Below are 22269 nucleotides of genomic sequence, written 5' to 3'. Positions count from 1 at the left end.
ACAACTCGATATTATTTCGACAAAAAAGGGAATGAACTACTGATACATGCTATAGTGTAGCTGAACCTTGAAAGTGAAAGAAGCCAGTCATGACAGGCCACATATTTTATGATTCCATTTATATGAAATGTCCCAAACAGGTAAATCCACAGAGACAGAAAGTAGACTAGTGGCTACTTAGAGATGGAGTAGAAAGGAATGGAGAGCGACTGCCAGTGGTCACAGAGTTTCTTTTAGGGGTGATGAAACGTTCAATAAACTTATATTGTGGTCCAAAGTACATGGAAAAAATCTGGCCTCACAGAGACATGTAGTTGGAAAAGGGAAGTGTATTTTAATAGTCTTTTCAGATGACCGTGGATATTATTCTTTGATACCAAAACTCAGCAAATAGCCATTTCTTAAAGGTTAGTTGCAATGTGAAATCTGAAACCATATCAATAAATTTCTTGTACTCTATAAAAAAATTGTATTGTGATCCAACAGGTACATGAAAAGGTGCTCAACATCACTAATCATCAGAGAAACGCAAATTGAAACCATGAGCTATCGCCTCACATCTGTTAGAATGGCTGTCATCAAAAAGTCAAGAAATAAGTGTTGGCAAGGATGTGGAGAAAGGGAAACCCTTGTGTACTGTTGGTGGGAATGTAAATTGGTGAAGCCACTATGGAAAACTGTGGAGGTTCCTCAAAAAGTTAAAAATAGAGCTCCCATGTGATCGAGCAATTCCATTGGGTATTTATCTAAAGGAAATGAAAACACTAACTCGAAAAGTATATGCATCCTCATGTTCATAGCAACATTATTTACAATAGCCAAGCTATGGAAACAGCCTAAGTGTCCACTGATGGATGAATGGATAAAGAAAATGTGGTACATATACACAATGGAATATTATTCAGCCATAAAAAAGAAGGAAAGTGTGCCATTTGTGACAACAAATGAATAAACCTTGACGGCATTATGCTAAGCGAAATACATCAGACAGATAAAGACAAATACTGTAAGATCTCACTTATACATAAAATCTAAAAAACAAAACAAAACTGAATTCACGGATACAGAGGACAGACTGGTGGGTGGGGAAGCAAAATGAGTGAAGGGGGTGAATAGGTACAAACTTCTAGGTATAAGATAAATAAGTTCTGGGGATGTCATGTACAGCATGGTGACTATAGTTGATAATACTGTATTGCATATTTGAAAGCTGCTAAGAAAGTAAATCTTAGAGTTTCTCATCATAAGAAAAAAAAATGTTTAACTATGTATGGTGACGCATGTTAACTAGACTTACTGCGGTGATCACCTGGCAATACATACATATATCAAATCATTATGTTCTACACCTGAAACTAACATAACGTTACACGTCAATTAAATTAAAAAAAATTATATGGCGGTGATGGCTCCATGACTCTGAATATCTTAACAACTATTCAATGGTACACTACAAACAGGTGAACTGTATGGTAGGTGAATTCTGTCTCCTAAACCTGTTAAAACAAAACCCAAAGTCCTGCTGCCTGGTGACAGTCACCACACTACGCCCGACCTCCTGAGCCTTACTTTGGGGTCTCCTAGTCCAGAGCCCACCAGGATGCGGCTGCCACTTCTCGATACTCCCAGCACAGGCCCGCACCTACAGCTGCTAATGACCGTGCCCAGTTTTGAAGGCCCTGTAAGCCTGTCTCTCCCTTACGTCTCAATCGGAGGGAAGGCCCTTCTCCAGCACTTTGTGCATCATTTCAAGGCCCTGCAGTCTGCTCCATCGCAGTATTTATCTTTGTACTAGTCTGTTCCTAGCATGGCAAGGAGAGCAGATGACTGTCGCTGTGTCTCTGCTTTTGGGGTAGGCATGGAAGGTGGCAGAAGGGGAAGGAGACACTGTAAGGCACAGGGCACAGTCTAGAATCAGGGTGAAGATGAAACCACTCCCTATTAATTAACTGCCCTGAAGTGGAGTGACTGTTCTGAAATTAACTGATTTTTGTGGCTTCCTCTGGATGGTCCCCAGAGTTTTGGGGGCTCTGTGACCAGGATGAGGGAAAGTCCTATGCATATGATGGCATGATAAGACCTAAGGAGAGAGATGCCCAATGGGTTCCCTGACTTGAGGCCACTGAGGGGCAATGACACCTGACCTCGCTGTGTTCTGCTGTCGTCGCTCACACACACAGCTGGGTGCTGCCCTGGGCACAAACATGTGCTGGGACTCCCTGGGGACAGTGGCCAGCAGGAGCCAGGTGCAGATTTGGGAAGAGGCACTGCCACTCTCCAAATCCTCAGGAGTCCATCATGGGGACCATGGTGTAAGTGGGATGGGGTCTCACTACCTTCTCTGCTATCCAAGGAAAGGACGAGTATGGAAGGCTGGGGAAGACGTGGGGTTCCCTGACCAAGAACCGGAAACTTGCTGAGGGCAGAAACTATGCTTTATCCACCTATGTGGCCCTTGGTGGCAGCGGCAGCGCTGGAGGTGGTCAGTTCTGATGAGAGGTCCTGACCTGATGGGGGCGGGGCCCTGATCTGACAGGTGGAAGTGGGGTCCTGGCAGGGCACAGGAGGGGTGGGGGCGTGGTAGGGCTGTGCACATACTCATTGAACTGGTCCTTTGCAGCCTGCAGGGCGCTCCGGGGCTGCGGGTAGTTGGAGACCACGATGGAGGCCTGAGGGCCACACAGCAGCTTGAACAGAAGGTTGTCCATGACGGCCAGCGCGGTGGCTGGGGAGTGGTAGGCCTGGTTGTTGAACATGGCAGTGACCACTGTCCGCTCGCCAACATCTCTGAAGGATGCGGCCACCAGGCACCGCTCGTTAAAGCCGCCCCCCTCCACCGAGGCCCTGAAGATCAGGAACTCCTCCAGGTCACCTGGGGGGCAATGGCAGAGTCAGCAGTGCAGACGACTGGCCCATGGCCCACATTCAAGACCCAAGCTCTGGGGCGCTCTGAAGGCCTGGAGAACCACGGGAAGGGCATGCCACCTCCCGCCGCACAGACAATGTCTTGGCCATGGAACCACGTTGCGGGGCTGCAGGCCCTGGGTGAGGGGGCACCTTACTGCAGTCACAGGAGGCTGAGCAGGCAGAGCAAGCTCTTCCTTCTGTCCTACAAACACCTCCTGAAGCTAAAGAGAGCCACAGAGATATAGGGACCGGACTCAGACCAGGGTCAACGTGGCTGGGAGGGGGCTGGCTCAGGAGAGGGTGAGGCTCTACAAGGCAGAGCTGTTGAAACCAGGGGACAGCCTGGTTGGGCGAAGCCCCTGAGGTGCTGGTCAGGCACAGGGCAAGGAGTGGCCCCAGGTGGGCTTGGACCAGCCCTCAAGACCAGGTGAGTGGTTGAAGGGCTACCTCCAAGAGGTGCGATTACACAGGACTTTCCCCTCTAGTTGTCTGTTTTTCTAATTTTTCTAGAATGAATAAGTACCCTTTTGGGACTGGCCCCATGGCCGAGTGGATAAGTTCGCGCGCTCTGCTTCGTTGGCCCAGGGTTTCGCCGGTTCAGATCCCGGACGCAGACATGGCACTGCTCATCAAGCTATGCTGAGGCAGCGTCCCACATGCCACAACTAGAAGGACCCACAATTTAAAATACACAACTATGTACCAGGGTGCTTTGGGAGAAAAAGGAAAAATAAAATCTTTTTTTTTAAAAAAAAGTACCCTTTTATAATCGGGGAAAAAACAGTTTTCAAAAAATGTGGCCTGAGGGAGCGAGACCCTGGAGGAAGAGCTATTTTCTTGCTGCCCGGGTGAACTCCAGCAAATTCTCACTTCAGGCCTTAAATTCTCTGGGCCCTTGGGCTCTGGGCAGCCCAGATGCCCGATGTTCTCCTGTAACCCAAGGGTGATGGCAGAAATCCCAATTCCGCCTGCAGGCGGCACAGTCCTGTTACCTCTCACTTCGCTTCTCACTATGGTGTGAAGAGAATGCCAGTTCTGACGAGGGGTGCTGGGGTCCACTCTACGCTCCCAAGTGACCTTAGGTACATTAAGTACAGTTCCACTAGAGCATGTACACACACTGGCCAGCCCACAGCTGCCTGAGTGGCTGCACAGAGCCAGCATCGCACACGCATTCTTCACACACCCTTACTGCTCTGGCTGCACCTCTCACTCAGCTGTAACACAGGGACAGCAATGACACCTACACTGCAGGACCCAAGGGTCATTCAGGGGACAGGGATGTGTCAGTGAATCCTAACACTGACAGTCACAAAGGCTTCCACCAAGGCCCGCTATAGCTATCATTACATAAGGTAAAGGGTCAGATGTCCTTAAATATAGTGTAATAAAATTACGCAGTGAGGGCGTCAGAACAGAAAGGCCCCACTTGACGAGATGGGCAGGCAATTGGGCCTTTCAGATGGACTCAGCTGGGGCGCCTGCAGCAGCATTCTGAATCCCCCAAAGCCACCCTGCTCCATGAGAGCTCCGCGATCTTTGGGCAGGATGGGTGACAGTCAGGAAACAAGGCTGGGGGACACACGGAGGTGACAAACAAGAAACAAGGGCGCCCGCTACTGCCTCAGTAGGGATAATCTGGGTCATGATGGCTGTCAGGGGCAATGAGCAAGGACTCTGGCTGCCTGAGCTCCCTCCTGGCAGCAGTGCCCACTGCGGTGCCAGCTCGTTCTAGGCTGATGGTACATTCAACCTTCTCCAAAAGAGGAATTTAACTCCTGCCAGGATTTTCTGACCATTCAGTGTGCCGAATTTCAAAGATGCTGGCCAGGAAATGGGAGGGAAGCAGGAAAACGAGAAGATTTTCAAACACATTCCCTTTAACCAGAGTGCGATGCCTGCTCTAAACCCAGGGCAGTGTCCAACTGCCAGGGCCAGGGACAGTTTTGGTTTTAGGATGTTGGAAGAAAACACTTTGCCACATTAAGGCATATTGTGACCAGCCTAGTAAACAAAGAAAAGGTAACATAAAAATCATCGAAGTTTCCATAGGCAGTATGCTCTTTGACATTGGTTTAGCAGCATTTCTTCAAATACCATGTCTGACCGAGCAAGGGAAACAACAGAAAAAATAAACACACGGGACTACACCAACTAAAAAGCTTCTGCACAGCAAAGGAAACCATCAACAAAATGAAAAGACAACCTAACAATTGGGAAAAGATATTTGCAAACCACATATCAGATAAGGAGTTAATATCAAAATATACAAAGAACTCATACATCTCAACAAAAAAACCCCTAAGAACCCAATTCAAAAATGGGCAAAAGATCTGAACAGAGATTTCTCCAAGGAAGATATATAAATGGCCAAGAGGCACATGAAAAGATGTTCAACATCATTAACTATCAAGGAAATGCAAATCAAAACTACAATGAGATATAACCTCACTCCTGTCAGAATGGCTATAATTAACAAGACAGGAAACAAGTGTTAGAGAGGATGCAGAGAGAAGGGAACACTCATACACTGCTGGTGGGAGGGCAAACTGGTACAGCCACAATGGAAAACAGTATGGAGATTCCTCAAAAAATTAACAATAGATCTACCATATGATCCAGCTATTTCACTGCTGGGTATTTATCCAGAGAATATGAAAACACAAATGCATAAAGATATGTGCACCCCTAAGTTCATCACAACATTATTCACAATAGCCAAGTCTTGAAAGCAACCTAGGTGTCCATCAAGTGATGAATGGATAAAGAAGATGTGATATATATACAGAATGGAATGCTACTCAGCCATACGAAATGATGAAATCTGGCCATTTGTGAACAACATGGACGGACCTTGAGGATATTATGCTGAGTGAAATAAGTCAGAGGGAGAAAGTCAAATACCGTATGATCTCTCATAAGTAGAAGGTAAAAACAACAAAGGGGTCTGGCCCCATGACCGAGTGGTTAAGTTCGCACGCTCCCTTTGGCGGCCCAGGGTTTCGCTGGTTCGGATCCTGGGCGCGGACTTGGCACCGCTCATTAGGCCATGCTGAGGCAGCATCCCACATGCCACAACTAGAAGGACCCACAACTAAAATATACAACTATGTACTGGGGGGATTTGGGGAGAAAAAGCAGAAAAAAGTAAAAGAAAAAGATTGGCAACAGTTGTTAGTTCAAGTGCCAATCTTTAAAAAAAATGACAAACACATAGCAACAGAGATTGGATTGGTGGTTACTAGGGGGAAAGGGGGAGGGAGGAGGGCGAAAAGGGTGATTAGGCACCTGTGTGTGGTGATGGATGGTAATTAGTCTTTGGGTGGTGAACATGATATAATCTACACAGAATTCAAAATATATTAACAATTTACACCTAAAATTTATATAATGTTATAAACCAATATTACCAAAAGAAAATCATGAAAGTTTCACATTTCATTTATGAATGGTCCTGAAATATACAATTTCAGTAAGTGACCACGTGGGCACAGTTTAGCCCCAGAGATGAAGCCTTGTGTCTTTCTCTGAGTGCAACAAGTTTCTCCCCCAGGGGACACCTGACAATGTCTGGAAGCATTACTGGTTGTCACGACGAGGCAGGGGAGTGGGGGAAATGCCAGGGATGCTGCTAAACATCCTATTGTGCACAGGACAGCAGAGAACTAACCGCCCCAAATGTCCACAGTGCCTTCAACTAGAAGTGGGGCTCTGACAGCACCGCTCAGGCCCCAAGCCCCCCAGGGATGCCCCTTACCCAGCACCTCACGAGGCTCCTGGCCCTGGGCCTGAAGCATGTCTTTCAAATGCTCTGAGAGCTGTTGATCCAGCCGAGTGGTCCCAGGAACCGAGAAGGGCACAACGGTTCTGCCGTACTCATCCAAGGTCAGCTTCAGGAGGGGGTCGTCAAAGATCTCGGAGGAGTAGTTGATGGCCAGGAGGGCCAGGGTGACACACGTCAGAGGGACCAGGACCTGGGCCGCTACCATCTTCCACTCCCTCCAGCTGTATGTGGCCTTCTTTAGGAACATGGCCCAGAACTGCTGGCAGTGGAGGGCGAGCTGCAGCAGAAGGGATAAGGGTGACATGGGTGGCACTCAGGAGCCAGCATGTGATCCCTGCTCACCAGCAGCAGGTGTGGTCCCCACATGAGCCTGGGGCCTTCAGCTGACATCTGTGGCCTGGGGCCCCAGGGCCTCTCACAGGGCTCAGTCAATGATGTGGAGGACAGGCATGTAAGCATCCCTGCAGGTCCTGATGTGGGCTTGGGGTCTCACAACAGCCTCGGGTAGGGCAGACTGTTTTGTCTTTGTAGGATGTGAGGGGAGCAGCTGCGATCCCACAGGGGAGCCTCTGCCTCTGCCTTCCTCTTGCTCCTGGTAGGAGGACCCTGGCCCTGCTCACACAGGAGCAGACAGACAACCCTCTCCCCAGCTGTCTGTGTTCTGCAACCTCAACCCTTCATTGTCCTCTAAGTGTGGGGAGCACAGGGCTCCAGAGTCAGGCCGACCCGCAGATCCCAGCTCTGCCACGTACTGGCCATTCAACCTTGGCCCAGGCCTCAGTTTCCTGTATGTAATATGGGACAAGTGCTGCCCTCTACCTCTTCAAGTGCTGGGTGCAAAGCAAGCTCCCAGTAAACAGAGCACGGATAGCATCATAAGCAAACATTTGCTCTTATTTGTGAGTGGCCAATTAGAATATCAAGAAATGACAACTGGTTGATTAAAATGCTCTGGGTTTTCCTACTCCCCGCCAACCCTTAGGAGTGAGAGCTATAATCTGCCCTCTTCCCAGTGCACTGACCCTCCCGAAGCCCATGTCTGCTCTTGTGGACCCTGACATGTGGAGTTCCGAGGCCTCCCAATATTCCCACACCGGTGGGCAGGCCCCGAGCACCCACCCCAGTGTTGAGCTTGACGGCGGTGCACTCCTCCTCAATGAGGGCGCCAATGCCATCGGTCGGGTCCATCGTCCCGCACAGGTGGCTGTCCACTGCCCAATCGCTCGCCCGCCTCTCGTGCTGGTACTGCAGGGCAGGGAGCTGGATGGCCTGGATGTCCATGCTGGTGTCCACTAGCTTACCGACCCTGTGCCGAGACACACAAGGCCTGGTCTTAACACAGCTCCCTGGAGAGAAAGCTAAGCTGTCCTTCCCCTGAGAAGGGCGGTGAGGTGGGAAGAGGGCAACTGTCAGAGGTGCTAGAGCAGAATACTGTTGGCTTCACCAGCTGGCTCATTCCCTTGTTCATTCACTCATTAGTAAATATCTCCAGAATACCAGCTATTGCAGCCAAGCGAAGTCCAGGAGAGGGAGACAACCAGACAGGGCCCCTGCCTATGAGGACTCCCAGTGACACAGGGAGACTGATCTAAGCCAGTATTTATAACTGGGGCTATTGGGAGGCAGAAGGGGGCTTGGGGCATGATGGCAGCACCGGGAGGCCACCTCATAGCCAGTGCAGGAAGCCATGGGTTAGGGTGCTCATTGCCAAGCTGAGCCCAGAGGTACAACCTTGGAAAAGGCATGACAGGGATGAGTCTGTGGAGGGCAGGTGGGTCCTGCGACTGTGCTGGGGCCACAGTGCAGCAGGTCAGCAGCCTCACTCGTGTGGCACTGCGTCTACAGTCTCCTCTAGGCCATGGGATCCTCAAGGGAAAACATCTACCTCACATTTATTTTTGTATTTCTAGTTCTTATGCCATATTGGCCAAATAAGCATTCAAGAAACGTCTGATAAATGCGTGAATTGTCTCAAGCTCACCCTGCAGTTTTGAGGGTCTGAATGCTGAATGTTACACCACACAGCTACATCTTCACCATAGCTGGAGGCACACTCTGGCATTATCATCTAGACCTGAGAGGAGCTCAGCAAGCCTGTCGCTGCTGTGGCCCGGTAGGATGCGTGGCACCCCACGGGAAGCACGCACACACTCCCAATGACGGGCTGAAGTGTCTGGTGACCGGAGCACAGCTGCTGTCTGCTTTCTGAACTGCTGTGCGTGTTGGGCACCTAGCTGAGTTTGTACAAGTGGTACTAACAGAGTCATGATCTGAACAGGGCTCTGACAGACGACCCACTGCCCTGCTCCCACCCCAGTCTGCATCTACCCTTAGATGGGTGTTTGAGATGAAAATCAAGGGGACTGTTTTATCATTACACTTTGAAAAAAATCATCCACATGGCTGAGTCCTAGACTGATGGAAATACATGTTTACTGACCGAAGGAAGACCTCTTCCATGGTAGTGACAGACGCCCCAAAGCTGGCGATGCCCAGCTCCTTCTGCTTCTTTTCCAGTTTAGCAAAAAGACTTTCAAACCTGAAAAAAAGACCCAGAATGATGAGTCACTTCTCAGTTACTTTCTAGATAATTCGTTCCTAAATAGTTACCTCTATGTAGAGTGCAGGAAGGGCAAAGGAAGGTTAGCTCCTTGAAATGTCATTTCAAAAAAAATAAAAATTGGGTTTTCCATAGTGGCTGCACCAATTTACATTCCCACCAGCAGTGTACGAGGGTTCCCTTTTCTCCACATTCTCTCCAACACTTGTTATTCCTTGCCTTGGTAAAAAGAGCATTCAGAAGGGCATGAGGTGGTATCTCATTGTAGTTTTCATGTGCATTTCCCTAATAATTAGTGATGTTGAACATCTTATCAGGTGCCTACTGTCCATCTGTATTGTCTTCTTTGAAAAAACGTCTGTTCAGATCATCTGCCCAATTTTTGATCAGGTTATTTGGTTTGGTGCAACCATAATGGAAAACAGTATGGAGATTCCTCAAAAAATTAAAAACAGAACTACTGTAAGCTATTTCACTACTGGGTATTTAGCCAAAGAACACAAAAACACTAATTTGAAAAGATATCTTCACCCCTGTATTCACTGCAGCATTATTCACAATAGCCAAGACTTGGAAGCAACACAAATGCCCATGAACAGATGAATGAATAAAGAAGATGTGGTATATATACCCAATTAAATACTACTCAGCCATAAAAAAGATGAAATCTTGACATTTGTGACAACACGGATGGACCTTGAGAGTATCATGCTAAGCAAAGTAAGTGAGACAAAGAAAGACAAATACTGTATGATTTCACTCATACGTGGAAGATAAACAAACAAACAGATACAGAGAACAGACTGATGGTTACCAGAAGGGAAGGAGGTGGGGGGATGGCAAAAGGGGTGAAGGGGCACATGTATATGGTGATGGATGGAAACTAGACTTTTGGTGGTGAACATGATGCAGTCTACACAGAACTTGAAATACAATGATGTATACCTAAAATTTATATAATGTTATAAACCAGTGTGACCTCAACAAAAAAAAAGTTGGGTTTTGTTTCCTTTTTTTCCCACATAGCATCTTGTGAGTACTTTGGCCTGTTAGGCATTATTTAATAGTAGACACCTACATGACATCACAAATCAAAAGAAATGGGTGAATATTCATTTGATCCTAAAGAAGGGAAGTACTTTCTAAGAAGAAACCACAAAGGAAAAGATGTGACCCATTAAATGTAAAATATCTGCATGGAAAACACATCCCACGAAATTAGGCAACAACAAATTTGAAAAAGTTGCTAGCAAAATGGTTGATATTAATATATAAAACACTCTGACTGATAAATGAGTAAAAGACATGAACACACAGTATCCAGAGGACTCAATGCTTAAAGGGCAGTAACTACTGGGAGTGTCAAGCTCCCACTGGCAGATGGAAGAAATACAAAATGCCAATTAAGCAAGTGTGTGCCATCTCACCCATTCGATAAATAAATATTAAAAAAAAATTTACTCAAAGCTGGCCGCTGTGGAGTAAAATGGACACTCTCCTGTCCTGCTATGGGGAAGCCCAACACAACTCCTTTCTAGAAGGGAATTTGGTAATGTTTACCCCACGCTTGGGAATCTATTCTGAGGGGGCACTGGAGATCTAGGCAGAGTCTTCTAGAAGGATGTTCACTAGCATATTTTTTTTGGAAAACGTGCGCATATGCTAACAGAGGAGATGTTCAGATAAGCTATGGTATCTCTGAGTCAGGGAACACCATGCAGTTATTGATACCACATTACTCAATCGGGTTTGTAGGAAGATTAAATGTAGTTTTAAGATTTACATCCCAAAGTTTCTGAATGTGAATCAAGAGTTTGATTTTTATCTCCCCACACTGGTAGCCTACTCTGTTTATGAGGCACATGTCCATGACTCAAAGTCTGAGGCCAAGAAGATATACAAATTCACAATTCCACAAATAATTCTGAGTGGACTGCTGCGTACGTTTAACTCGTGTTAGGAGCGAGCCACGTGCTGTGTGTGAAAGACACCAACGCAGTGAGCACCCCTTTGACGAGTCACACTCTTTCCTTATGTACAAGTTAGGTCTCTCTCAGCCTCGCTGCACAGGGAGGCCTAGCACCCTGGACCCAGCAAGCAGATTCACCATGCACTGACCATCACAGGCACAGGAGCTGAGAGATGCCCACTGGTCAAGCCTGATAGGTCACAGGTGACACTAGGCATGGAGTCCTGAAGGCCCACTGAGCCCCCTTCTCTGATCTGTACCTGTGTGCTCTCTCTGGGAAGCGCACCTGCGTGGTCTCTCTGGGATGCGTACCTGTGTGCTCTCTCTGGGAAGCGTACCTGTGTGCTCTCTGTGAGACACGTACCTGTATGCTCTCTCTGGGACGCATACGTGTGTACTCTCTCTGGGACCCATACTTGTGTGCTCTCTCTGGGAAGCGTACCTGTGTGCTCTCTGTGAGACGCGTACCTCTATGCTCTCTCCGGGACGCATACCTGTATACTCTCTCTGGGACCCATACTTGTGTGCTCTCTCTGGGACGCGGACCTGTGTGCTCTCTCTGGGACGCGTACCTGTGTGTGCTCTCCTTGGGAAGAATAAATGACAGCTCTGCTCCGGCACTGCTCTCCAGGGTGGCGGTGGGGACGTGGTGGTGGACCAGCCGGGAGATGCCCTCGGCGTTGCAGTGAGGCTCCTTCACCAGTGTCATGTGGTAGCCTGCGCCTGGAACACCATGGAGCCCCATGTGAGGCTGTCTTCTACTTCTCCTGGCCCAGCTGGGCTTTGGCTCATGGGACATGGGCTGGAGAGCAGGACACCTTTGGAATGCCTCTTGGAGTGCTTCACCTGAGGGTCTTGCTTTCCACCCCCTAGCTGGCAATGGGTGCTAGGCATGGTAAAGAGGTGAAGCCTGAGCCTGACTTCAGACTTCTACTCTCAGAGGCTGTGGCAGAAATTGTCCCCAAGACTTGTTCTCCTCACTTCTCCCTAATGGCATCCCAGGATGAAGGTCGCCCTCTCTATCCTTCCCCCAGCTTGATGGTAACCATATTAGGTCACCATCTGCTCAACGGGACTATGTGCTGGTGAGGGGAAGCCACAGAAGCAAGGTGTGCAACTCCTAGGGTGTCTAAGCGGAGGGGCACTTGTGTTCTATCTTTGCTCCTTCTCACTGGCAGAACATGGATGGGACCCGCCATGCCAGCACCACGTGGGACCATGAGCTAACCTAGAGAAGGGACGCCATGCTCACATAGCAAAGAGAGGGCTGACTCCACACACCACCCACCAGCCCTGGACTTCTCGGTGAGCCACTTGCTTGTTTGAGAGCGATAACGCTGGTGAGTGTGCTTGGCCTCTCCAAGGGCACTGCTCTTCTTGGTAGCCCTGGCACTCAACCGCTATTCCATTGGTCAGGCTAATCAACTCAAGACTATCTGCTCCATTTCCCTCCCTCCTCTTCTCACAAGCCCCTTTGCCTGGGGCTTCAGGTCTCCATCCAGAGGCAGCAGAGCAGGAAGTCTAGAGACGGCCTCTCACTGCCTGATCTCAGGGTTCTTCATGAAAGGTACATGGGCACTCTCTTCAACACAATGGCCAGTGACACTAACTCTGTGAAGGGACGGAGGTTGGGCTGCCTGCCCTGCTTCCTGCCCTCAGCTGCTCACCGTATTTCTGTTTGAGGAACAGCGATGACCCGCAGCACTGCAGCTCCCCCTTGGCCATGATGGCGATGCGGTCCCCCAGGAGGTCAGCCTCGTCCATGAAGTGGGTGGTCAGCAGGATGGTGCGATCACTTTTCTGCTGCTGGAGAAGGTCCCAGATGGCCCTCCTGGAGATGGCGTCCATGCCTGAGGTGGGCTCGTCCAACATCAGCACCTGGAGGGCAGAGGAACAGCCTCCTGATGATGACTGAGCCATGTGCCAGGCCCAGGCTGGCTGTACTATAGGCCCTGTGTGGCTCAAGTTCCAAGAAGATGCAGCAGTACCGCCCAGGCCAGACTGCCCACCCAGGGCATCCAGTGTACTCTGGACCCTGCTACGCAAAGTGTTTGTCCACTGCGCGTGGGGGCTCTGACCTGCGTCCTTCAGGAGGCTGGGCCTCACTGCCCCTGTACCTTGGAGCCTGCTATGAGGGCGATGCCGATGGAGAGCTTGCGCTTCATGCCCCCGCTCAGGAACCTGCACCGCGAGTCCCGCTTGTCCTCCAGACCGAGGATGTGCAGCATTCTTTTGACTTCTTCAGGGCACTTCTGGCGTGACAATCCCTTCAGCTGAAACAGCAGGGGACAGAGAGATCCGGCAGGTGCTTCTGACAGGTGCCTGGCCTGTTGCACAAGCCACTTGGCCTTCACGTTGTCTCCCTCCCTTTATGTGTTGGACTTGGCATCCTGACTTCTCTCCCTGCCTCCTTTACTCCAGATCTGGGGCTCCTCAGAACAGGTTTCAGTTTGCTGGGAGGCTAAGGGCTCTCCTGGCTGCCTCAGGAACCCAAGGCGACTGAACAACCACAACCACCTATGAATCGTGTCACCCGCCAGCTCACCTGAGCATAGAAGTACAGGTGTTCTGCAACAGTCAGGTTGTCAAACAGGACATCGTGCTGCGGGCACAGGCCCAAGTTCTTCCGGATCTGAACCATGTCTTGCGAAATTTCGTACCCACTGATATACGCCCGTCCACTGGTCGGGGGGAAGAGGCCTAGGGCCAAGCAGAAGACCCCAGGGGCTTAAGTCCAGCACGCACACCCTGACAGTCAGCACGTGGTGGGAGACCGTGGTCTTGCTCCCAAGGTCTCGCTTTGCTTTACCGAGAAGCCCACCTGTGAGTGAATTTGCCGGTAACCCCTGTTCCCCGCTGTGGTGGAGACAGAGGCGGTGGCCCCTCACCTGTGAGCATGGAGAGGGTGGTGGTCTTCCCTGCGCCATTATGGCCCAGCAGGACAGTGATCTGCCCCTCGTACAGGTTCAGGTTCAGGTCTCTGACAGCTGCCTTGCCCTTGTTCCCCACTTTGAACACCTGCAGGAAAGGCAGAGGGCCACCCTGGACTTCCGGGGCCCCTCAGGGACCTCACTTGGACAGGCCCCTCCTACCCCCTCTGGAATATGCACCCAAGGGTCTCAGAATAAGACTATACCCAGGGTCACCGATCATTGCACAGAGAGATGAGAAGTTCTGGGCAGAGCGCTGACTGGAGGCCATGCTGCTTCCTACTGCTCTCTGGCCTCCCCAACCCCTGACTGGTCCCCAACACCCTCATTGTCTCAGCAGGATAAGAAGGCCCACGAGGCCAAGGCACTGCAGTGCAGTGAGAATGGCAAGAGTTCACTGCAAGGCTGGTGACAGGTTAAGTCTGGTGGCATGCGTTGCCGACTTGACTCAGAACTGGGCCCTGGGGACACTTTGCCTGGGAGAGCTGGTCAGAGAGCAGCTGCAGGGATCCAGGAGGCAACAAGGCCTGGAGGATCATCACCAGCTCAGAGAGCCCTGGGCAAGGCAGCAGGGCTCGCTGCCTGGGGCCCTGCCGTCCCCCACCCCGCAGTCCCCACAGGGTGTGGCACCTTGGACACATGCTTGATCTTGATCCCGGCCACCAGGTCCTCGGGCTCAGCCTCAAAGTACTCGGTTCTGAGCGCTTTTTCAGGGTCATCGTCATCTTCCTCTTTCCCGAACACTGTCCTTGGGCGTCCACACCAGTATGAGGGCTAGGATGGAAACCAGATGGGGCTCAAAGACCAATTCATATCAATTCATATTGTTTGTGTCAACCAGAGAAACAACGAACCAACATGCTAAATAGACAACACACCCAGCCCTCAGTCTCCCTGCATGGTGCTGCAGAGAAGATGCCGATTTGAGGCCCAGGGTGGGGGTCAAGATCCAGCATGACTCCTCTCCCCTCTACCCTGGGGAAGCTCTCAGGCTCAGATTCCCAATCTGCCATATGGGCATAATGGTAACTTACAGGCTTACTATGCCTATCAACTCAGACATGACACAGAGAAAAAGTAAACAATGACATTGCATACAAAGAGAGGTTACTGAATATTCTAGTCCAGGGGGACTTTGGGTCAAAATGAAGGAGGCTGTGCCTCCACATCCTGACTGTGTCCTTACTCAACTACAGGGGAGCTCATGAAATAAGCAAGAGAAGACAAAGGGCCAAGCCTCCCTCTGCTCTGAGGAGGCCTCTCCCTGCCCTGCCTAGAGGACGACCCTCCACCCTCTGCGTAGCCATCACAGTGAAAGGCTATGTGAGGGGTGACAATACAACCACAAACCGCCCATGCTCCCCGAGCTTGAGGGCAGCCTGCGGCACAGTAAGACAGTGCTGTGGGTAGGGTCACGGGAAAGGTGCCAATGGGGCCCTGGAAGAACCGCCCCCGGAGATAAGCTCTGCGGGTGAACCTGTATTCCCTGTGTGTTCCCAGTGCCTGGAATAATTCTGGCTCATCATATTCCACTGATTTTAGGGAACACATCTCTCACGTTTTAAGTGACTCTGAAACCAGAATGTGTCTTACAAATCACAGAATGCCATAGTTTAACTGTATTTTTCTCTCTTAGTGATAAAGTAATGGTACCCCTAAGAATCACTGGCATTTAAAATTTGATGAAACACATAGTAGACACTGGATAAATATTTGTTGAATCAAAGAATGAACAATGAATGGAGAGCCACCTAACTAACCATCAATAGGGAATTAGTTAAATATACGGTGGCACATACACGGAATACTGTGAAGTCATTAAAAAATGAAGTTGAGGGGCCAGATCAGTGGCATAGTGGTTAAGCTCGCACATTCTGCTTCAGTGGCCCAGGGTTCGCGAGTTTGGATCCCGGGTGCAGACCTACACACTGCTCATCAAGCCATGAAGTGGCAGCATCCCACATACGAAATGGAGAAAGACTGGCATAGATGTTAGCTCAGCGACAATCTTCATCATCAAAGAAAAAAAATGAAGTTGATTCATAAAAATGTATAAATTTAAATACATTTATAAATAAAACAAAATTTATAAATATATATATAGATAAAAATCTAAAAGTTTACTTATAAATAGATCCACACACATACGTACTTAAGATATCTAAGATGTACTGTTAGGTAAAAAAAAAAAAGCAAGTTTCAAGCATTTAAAAAATATGGCCCCCTTTTTCTAAAAACAAATTATAAATGTTATACACACATACATCTGTCCTACGGGATAACAGAAGCATAGAAAACATCTGGAGAACTACACACCAAAGTGTCAGCAGCATTCATCTCTTGGGGGGTGGGATTATGCTATAGATTCCAGCAACATGATCATTTTTATAAGAAGCTGTATTACTTTATGGGCAGAAAACCCAGTATTGTTTCAAGCAAGGGGCTGGAGGTGTAGGTGGGCTGGTCCTGTGGATGGTAGGCCAGCACGAGCTCCTTCTCCCAGGCCCTGGAGCACAGGGATCATCACGGGCAGTGGAGGGTCTCAGGGCCTTTAGGACACACTGCTCACTGACTGAGCACAGGGCAAGTCCTCTATCCAGGCCCAACTAGGTGTCATGTGTCAGGGACTGAAGGGGGCCCGAGGTGAGTGCTGGGGACACCTCTACCCCCTCAGAGGTGGCCAGCATGAAGAGCGGGGGTGTCAGAACTCACCATGATGAAGAAGTACCAGGGCTGGGGCACGCCAAACTGCCCTGGGAGCACAGCCTCCACGTACCAGGTCACCAGGCCGTAGAGGATGGAGTCCAGCAGCAGCATGCCCAGCACTTGCCCAAAGGAGAAGTCATCATCCACATTGACGGGACTCAGGAGGTCTCGCCATTGGACGCCTGTGCCTGGAAGACACACCAGGAAATGGGCTGAGATGGACCTACAGCCCCTGATGGCATGCGTGTACATGTCACTGCAAGGCCAGCATGACTCCTCCCCTACTGCTTTTGCAGCAAACCTGATCACTTTCTTTAAGGCTTTAAGACAATAGCAAGTTACAAAATTGATGTTGGAGAACCAGCAACAGCTCATTAACAGACTAGACGGGCTCACTTTTGATTTATAACACATATACACATCCATACACACATATACATATACACGTACCAACATATACACATACACATCTACATATACATGATTCGGGGCAGGACCAACACTGGAACACTATGCATTTCATATAAGTCTTTTTAAAACACAGAAACACAGGGGCTGGCCCCATGGCTGAGTGGTTAAGTTCGCGCGCTCCACTTTGGTGGCCCAGGGATTCACTGGTTCGGATCCCAGGCGTAGACATGGCACTGCTCATCAAGCCATGCTGAAGCGGCATCCCACATAGCAGAGCCAGAAGGATCTACAGCTGGAATATACAACTATGTACTGGGGGGCTTTGGGAAGATGAAAAAAACCAGAAAGAATATTGGCAACAAATGTTAGCTCAGGCGCCAATCTTAAAAAAATAACAAACACAGAAACACTTCAGACACGTCTAACGTTCTATTTAGTGGTACTCGTAGTGCTCCGTCTTCTCTCTGGTTTGTAACATCACATCTAAATGATGCCTGGGGATTCCGTGTGGCCGGAGCACCCTCTGTTGGCTCGAGGGCCCCCATGGAAATGGCTGCTCTCTGGCCTCGGTCAGTGTTCTCTTTCAAACAACTAGAAATTTGTCTGTTTTAAGAACATTTGGTATAGAACTTTGCAAAACAAAGGTGCCATATAGTTAGATTCCTCTTTGTAAGTGGCTTTTTAAAAAGTATTTGAATCCTGGAAGGGACTGGGCATTTAAAAGGTCTACATTTTATCACACACTACCAAACACAGCAATACATGTAGTTAAAAGCCAAAGTGTTAGAAGACATTGCCAATTGAAGAAAAAATTCTAACTAAAGATAAAGCCACACTGAAGGTTCCTGTGGCCACCCACCTACCTTCTTCCATACCCCATCACTAGGAAGCTCCATCAGCTAGGAATTGCATGGCTGGAACAAATGACAGCACTCAGCCTGAAAAAAGGTCCATCTGAATGGGGCAGGGCCAAGATGCTCTTAAAATGCACACAGGTGAGGCATTCAGAAGGGAGATTATATGTCACCTCTTGCTACTAGGGCCAGAACAACCCGCAGAAGCTCCAGGGAGATGGATGCCAGCACATCAGCCACGCAGAAACTCATCCTCACCCCTTATGCCTCCTCTTAGACCCAAAGCAAGTGAGAGAGAGGCAGGGCTGGGCCTGAGTCCATTCCCCTCTCCAAGGCCCTTCCTGGAGAAGGGTTTGCGTGATCAGGAAATGAATGAGGGCTTCTCCTAGGAGGTGAGCTCTCCCTCTCCAGAGATTTCCCAGGGGGTGAGGGGTTAGGTGCCCTCTCATCCCTTTAGAGGAGCAGGCTTGACTCATCCATTGAAATCTGAGTGGCTACTGCGGAGTTTGCAAAGTGGGGGTCCACAGGCAAAAGCCAGCCCAAAGCAGTGTGTATTCGACCCTCATCATATTTTAAAAATCAGGAAAGTTCAGAAAAATCAAGAAAATAATGATCTGATCTGTCACTTGTTTCTCTCTCAGGCCTCCCTGCCCTGGTTGCCAATTACTGAAGGAGGTACTGGGGAGCAGGAAGAGGGGGAGATGCTAATTCTACCACTTTACCAAGAGCTAGGAGTGAATCAAAACCTGCAGACTTTGAGGCCTCTGGTGTCATAATTCAGAATGCCTCAAGAGGCAGGAAGAGACTCAGAGGTCATCAAGCTGAATCCCACCATGGGCAGATGTGGATCCTCACGTCTAGGGTTTTCTTGCAGTAACAGCTGGCATCCAGGCAGGGCCTCAAGTGGAACCCAAAGCTGGGATTAACTCTGGCCAAGTGGTGGCCGATGTCACACTGGACTGGCCTTTAACCCTCTGTCTCCCGAACTGTGCTGTCTGTGACCCACCTCCCCTATGGCTCCTGTCATGCCTCCTGGTCTGCACGATCACCGAGGACCTGTCTTCCAAAAGTGCAGCTCCTTTAGCTGTCCTGATGTGCCTGTTTGTTACCAAAGCTGGAGTCTGAATGTGGGAGGCATCTCTGTTTAGACTCTCTCAGTGTAACTGAAACAGTAAGGGCAGCTTGTGAAAAGGAAAATACTCACCTTTTGCTTCAAATTTTCCTATGAGCTGGGCTCCCATTGCCATGGCAACATTGGACAGGAGACAGGAGAAGAGCTTCTGGCTAAGAGTCATCCAGTTGTATCGAGGAGCAACAAAGAAATACGGGATGTAGGTGAAGAAGTAGAGGAAGCCCCCTATGGCTGCTGCCATGTTGGCTACAGGTGGAGAGAGGAAGACAAGTATGCTAAGAACATGTAAGAATATTTGCAAGAACATGTTCACAAGGGAGCCTGTGCTCCATCCAAACAAAGGCATCAGCCATCAACACAGGGACATAAGCCCCAGTACTGGGGGACTCTAGGCTCAGCCCATTGCCTCTTCCTTGTTATGGGGGCACATGCCCTAGGGAATGTGGCCCTGCCCGGGGCTGCACATGTCCTCCATGTCCTGGGGAACCCAGTGTTTTCTCCAGCCCTCTCCTGCAGACTTCAGCCCCTGTTGCCTTGATATTGTGTACCTGACATACCCCCTTCCCCCAGCCCTCCTTCTTCCCTGGTCTGCCCCATCTCATTCACTCGTTCACTTGCTGAGCATCTACTCTGTACCAAGCTGTTCCAGGCCCCAGGGAGACTGCCACAAACAAAACAGACAAACCCCCTCCCCTCCTGGAGCTTATAATCCCGTGGGGACACAGACAGGAAACAACAAGTAAGAGAATGTGCTGGATGGGGCAGCCCCATGCACAGCAATGAGGGGGACAAGAGTGGGAAAAGATGTCCCCTGGGCTGGGGGATGTGATTGTAACCAGGTGGCCAAGGAAGGCTTTGATGAGAAGGTGACACGTGGGAAAGACCTCAAAGAGGTGAGGACTGGGTTGTGGAGGTGTGGGGAGAACTGTGGGGTTTTAGTCCATGCTGAACCCTCAAATGCTTTGGTCTCAAGACCCCTCTATGCCCTTAAAATTTTTCTTTTTGAGGACGATTAGCCCTGAGCTAACATCTGCCAATCCTCCTCTTTTTTCCGAGGAAGACTGGCCCTGAGCTAACATCCATGCCCATCTTCCTCCACTTTATATGTGGGACGCCTGCCACAGCATGGCTTGCCAAGCGGTGCCATGTCTGCACCCGGGATCTGAACTGGTAAACCACGGGCTGCCGAAGTGGAACGTGCGCACTTAACCGCTGCGCCACGGGGCTGGCCCCTGCCCTTAAAAATTTTTAAGGATGTTAAAGAACTTTTGTTGATGTGAGTTATTTATTCACATATATGTGTGTATATATTCTTAGTATTAGAAATACTAAAAAATTTAAACCCATCACAAGTTAACATAAATATTTTTATGGAAAACAACTATATTTCCCACAATTTAGTGAGAAGAGTGGCACTGTGTAACATCTCATTAAACAGATTACAGCTGGATTCTCATATCTGCTTCTGCATTCACTCTGTTGTATCACAGTCAGCCCTCTGTATATGTGAGTTCCGCATCCTCAGATTCAACCAACCATGTGCTGAAAGGCCTATGATGGTTGTGTCTGTACCGAACACATACAGACTTTTTTGTCTTGTCATTATTCCCTAAACCTAAATACCAATACAGTATAACAACTATTTATGTAGCATTTACATTGTATCAGGTACTATAAATAATCTAAAGATGATTTAAAGTATATAGGAGGATGTGTGTAGGTTCTATGCAAATACTATGCCATTTTATATGAGAGACTTCAGGGGCCGGCAGTTGGCACAGTGGTTAAGTGCGCACGTTCCACTTCGGCGGCCCAGGGGTTCACCAGTTCAGATCCTGGGTGTGGACATGCCACGCTTGGCAAGCCATGCTGTGGTAGGCATCCCACGTACAAAAGTAGAGGAAGATGGGCATGGATGTTAGCTCAGGGCCAGTCTTCCTCAGCAAAAAGAGGAGGATTGGCAGTAGACGTTAGCTCAGGGCTAATCTTCCTCAAAAAAAAAAAGAAAGACTTGAGTATCCTTGGGGGCTCCCAGAACCAACACACTGTGGATATCAAGGGATGACTGTACCTTGTTTTGGGTGAAGTACATGAAGAAAATCCAGCTTCACAAAGATGAGTAGTTGGAAAAGGGAGAGGTATTTGAATAGCCTTTTCAGATCTTTGTGGATATTCTTTTTTGATACTACACCACTCAACTACCACTCACTAAGTGGTAGTTTCTTAAAGATTAGTTTAGGTGCCATGTGGAATAAAAGTAACTAAGGACCTTTTCACAATCTGTTACATGAAAATCCATTGGTCTGTCTTGCACTGTGAATGGGTTATTACTCTCGCGTGATTTTGTAGCACGATGCATTGGTCTATCTTGCACTGTGAATGGGTTATTACTCTCGCGTGATTTTGTAGCATGCTGCATTGGTCTATCTTGCACTGTGAATGGGTTATTACTCTCGCGTGATTTTGTAGCACGATGCATTGGTCTATCTTGCACTGTGAATGGGTTATTACTCTCGCGTGATCTTGTAACACGATGCGTTGGTCATTGGGAAAACACTGCTTGTTGAGCAATGCAGATCTTCCAGATGCTGACACATTTCATTAAACATTAAAAAACTCACATTGGGGATATTATCACCAATCTCATAAAAAACTACTGGGAAGCTTACAGTAGTAGATTCAAGTTCACAAAATTCTATTTTTTGCTTGAAAGCTCGAATTTTGTAATTAACATAAGATACTGTCAGTTGTTTTCCTTAAAAGACAGCCCATCTGTGAGAAAATGTCTGGCAAATACTCAAGTATGAAAGACTATAATCCGATAATTGTTCTTTTGAGCAAAAATGGTGTTCCATGAACAAAGCAGCTAGTTTAGCTGACAACTCAAACAACTGCTCGCATACGTGCTTTCCCTGGAGATAATCACACTACGATGAAACTACTTCAGCATGCAACTCTATGTGGACATCCCCTTTCATCACACAGAATATTAAAAACTATACTTAAGAGTTGAAGT

At 48.7% G+C, this 22269-nt stretch overlaps 1 protein-coding gene across 5 annotated transcripts in view; it reads right to left on the bottom strand.

Annotated features, from left to right (window-relative positions):
* Positions 1–22269, bottom strand: part of ABCA3 (ATP binding cassette subfamily A member 3) — a 52600-nt gene that overhangs the window by 9315 nt on the left and 21016 nt on the right. For all 5 annotated transcript variants that reach the window (XM_023616551.2, XM_070232423.1, XM_023616552.2 and 2 more), the window contains 12 exons: positions 19326–19499; positions 16863–17044; positions 14781–14924; positions 14109–14238; positions 13766–13920; positions 13338–13493; positions 12888–13098; positions 11793–11943; positions 9132–9230; positions 7811–7997; positions 6665–6968; positions 2599–2872 (listed from right to left, as the gene is read on the bottom strand). In XM_023616551.2, the coding sequence (XP_023472319.2) occupies positions 2599–2872; positions 6665–6968; positions 7811–7997; positions 9132–9230; positions 11793–11943; positions 12888–13098; positions 13338–13493; positions 13766–13920; positions 14109–14238; positions 14781–14924; positions 16863–17044; positions 19326–19499 (2167 nt within the window). The remainder of the gene's footprint in view (positions 1–2598; positions 2873–6664; positions 6969–7810; positions 7998–9131; positions 9231–11792; positions 11944–12887; positions 13099–13337; positions 13494–13765; positions 13921–14108; positions 14239–14780; positions 14925–16862; positions 17045–19325; positions 19500–22269) is intronic.

The sequence above is a fragment of the Equus caballus genome, chromosome 13 (assembly GCF_041296265.1).
Source record: "Equus caballus isolate H_3958 breed thoroughbred chromosome 13, TB-T2T, whole genome shotgun sequence".
NCBI classification, from domain to species: Eukaryota; Metazoa; Chordata; class Mammalia; order Perissodactyla; family Equidae; genus Equus; species Equus caballus.
Note: the sequence above shows the minus strand (reverse complement) of the source record. Positions and strands in the feature narration are given on the sequence as shown.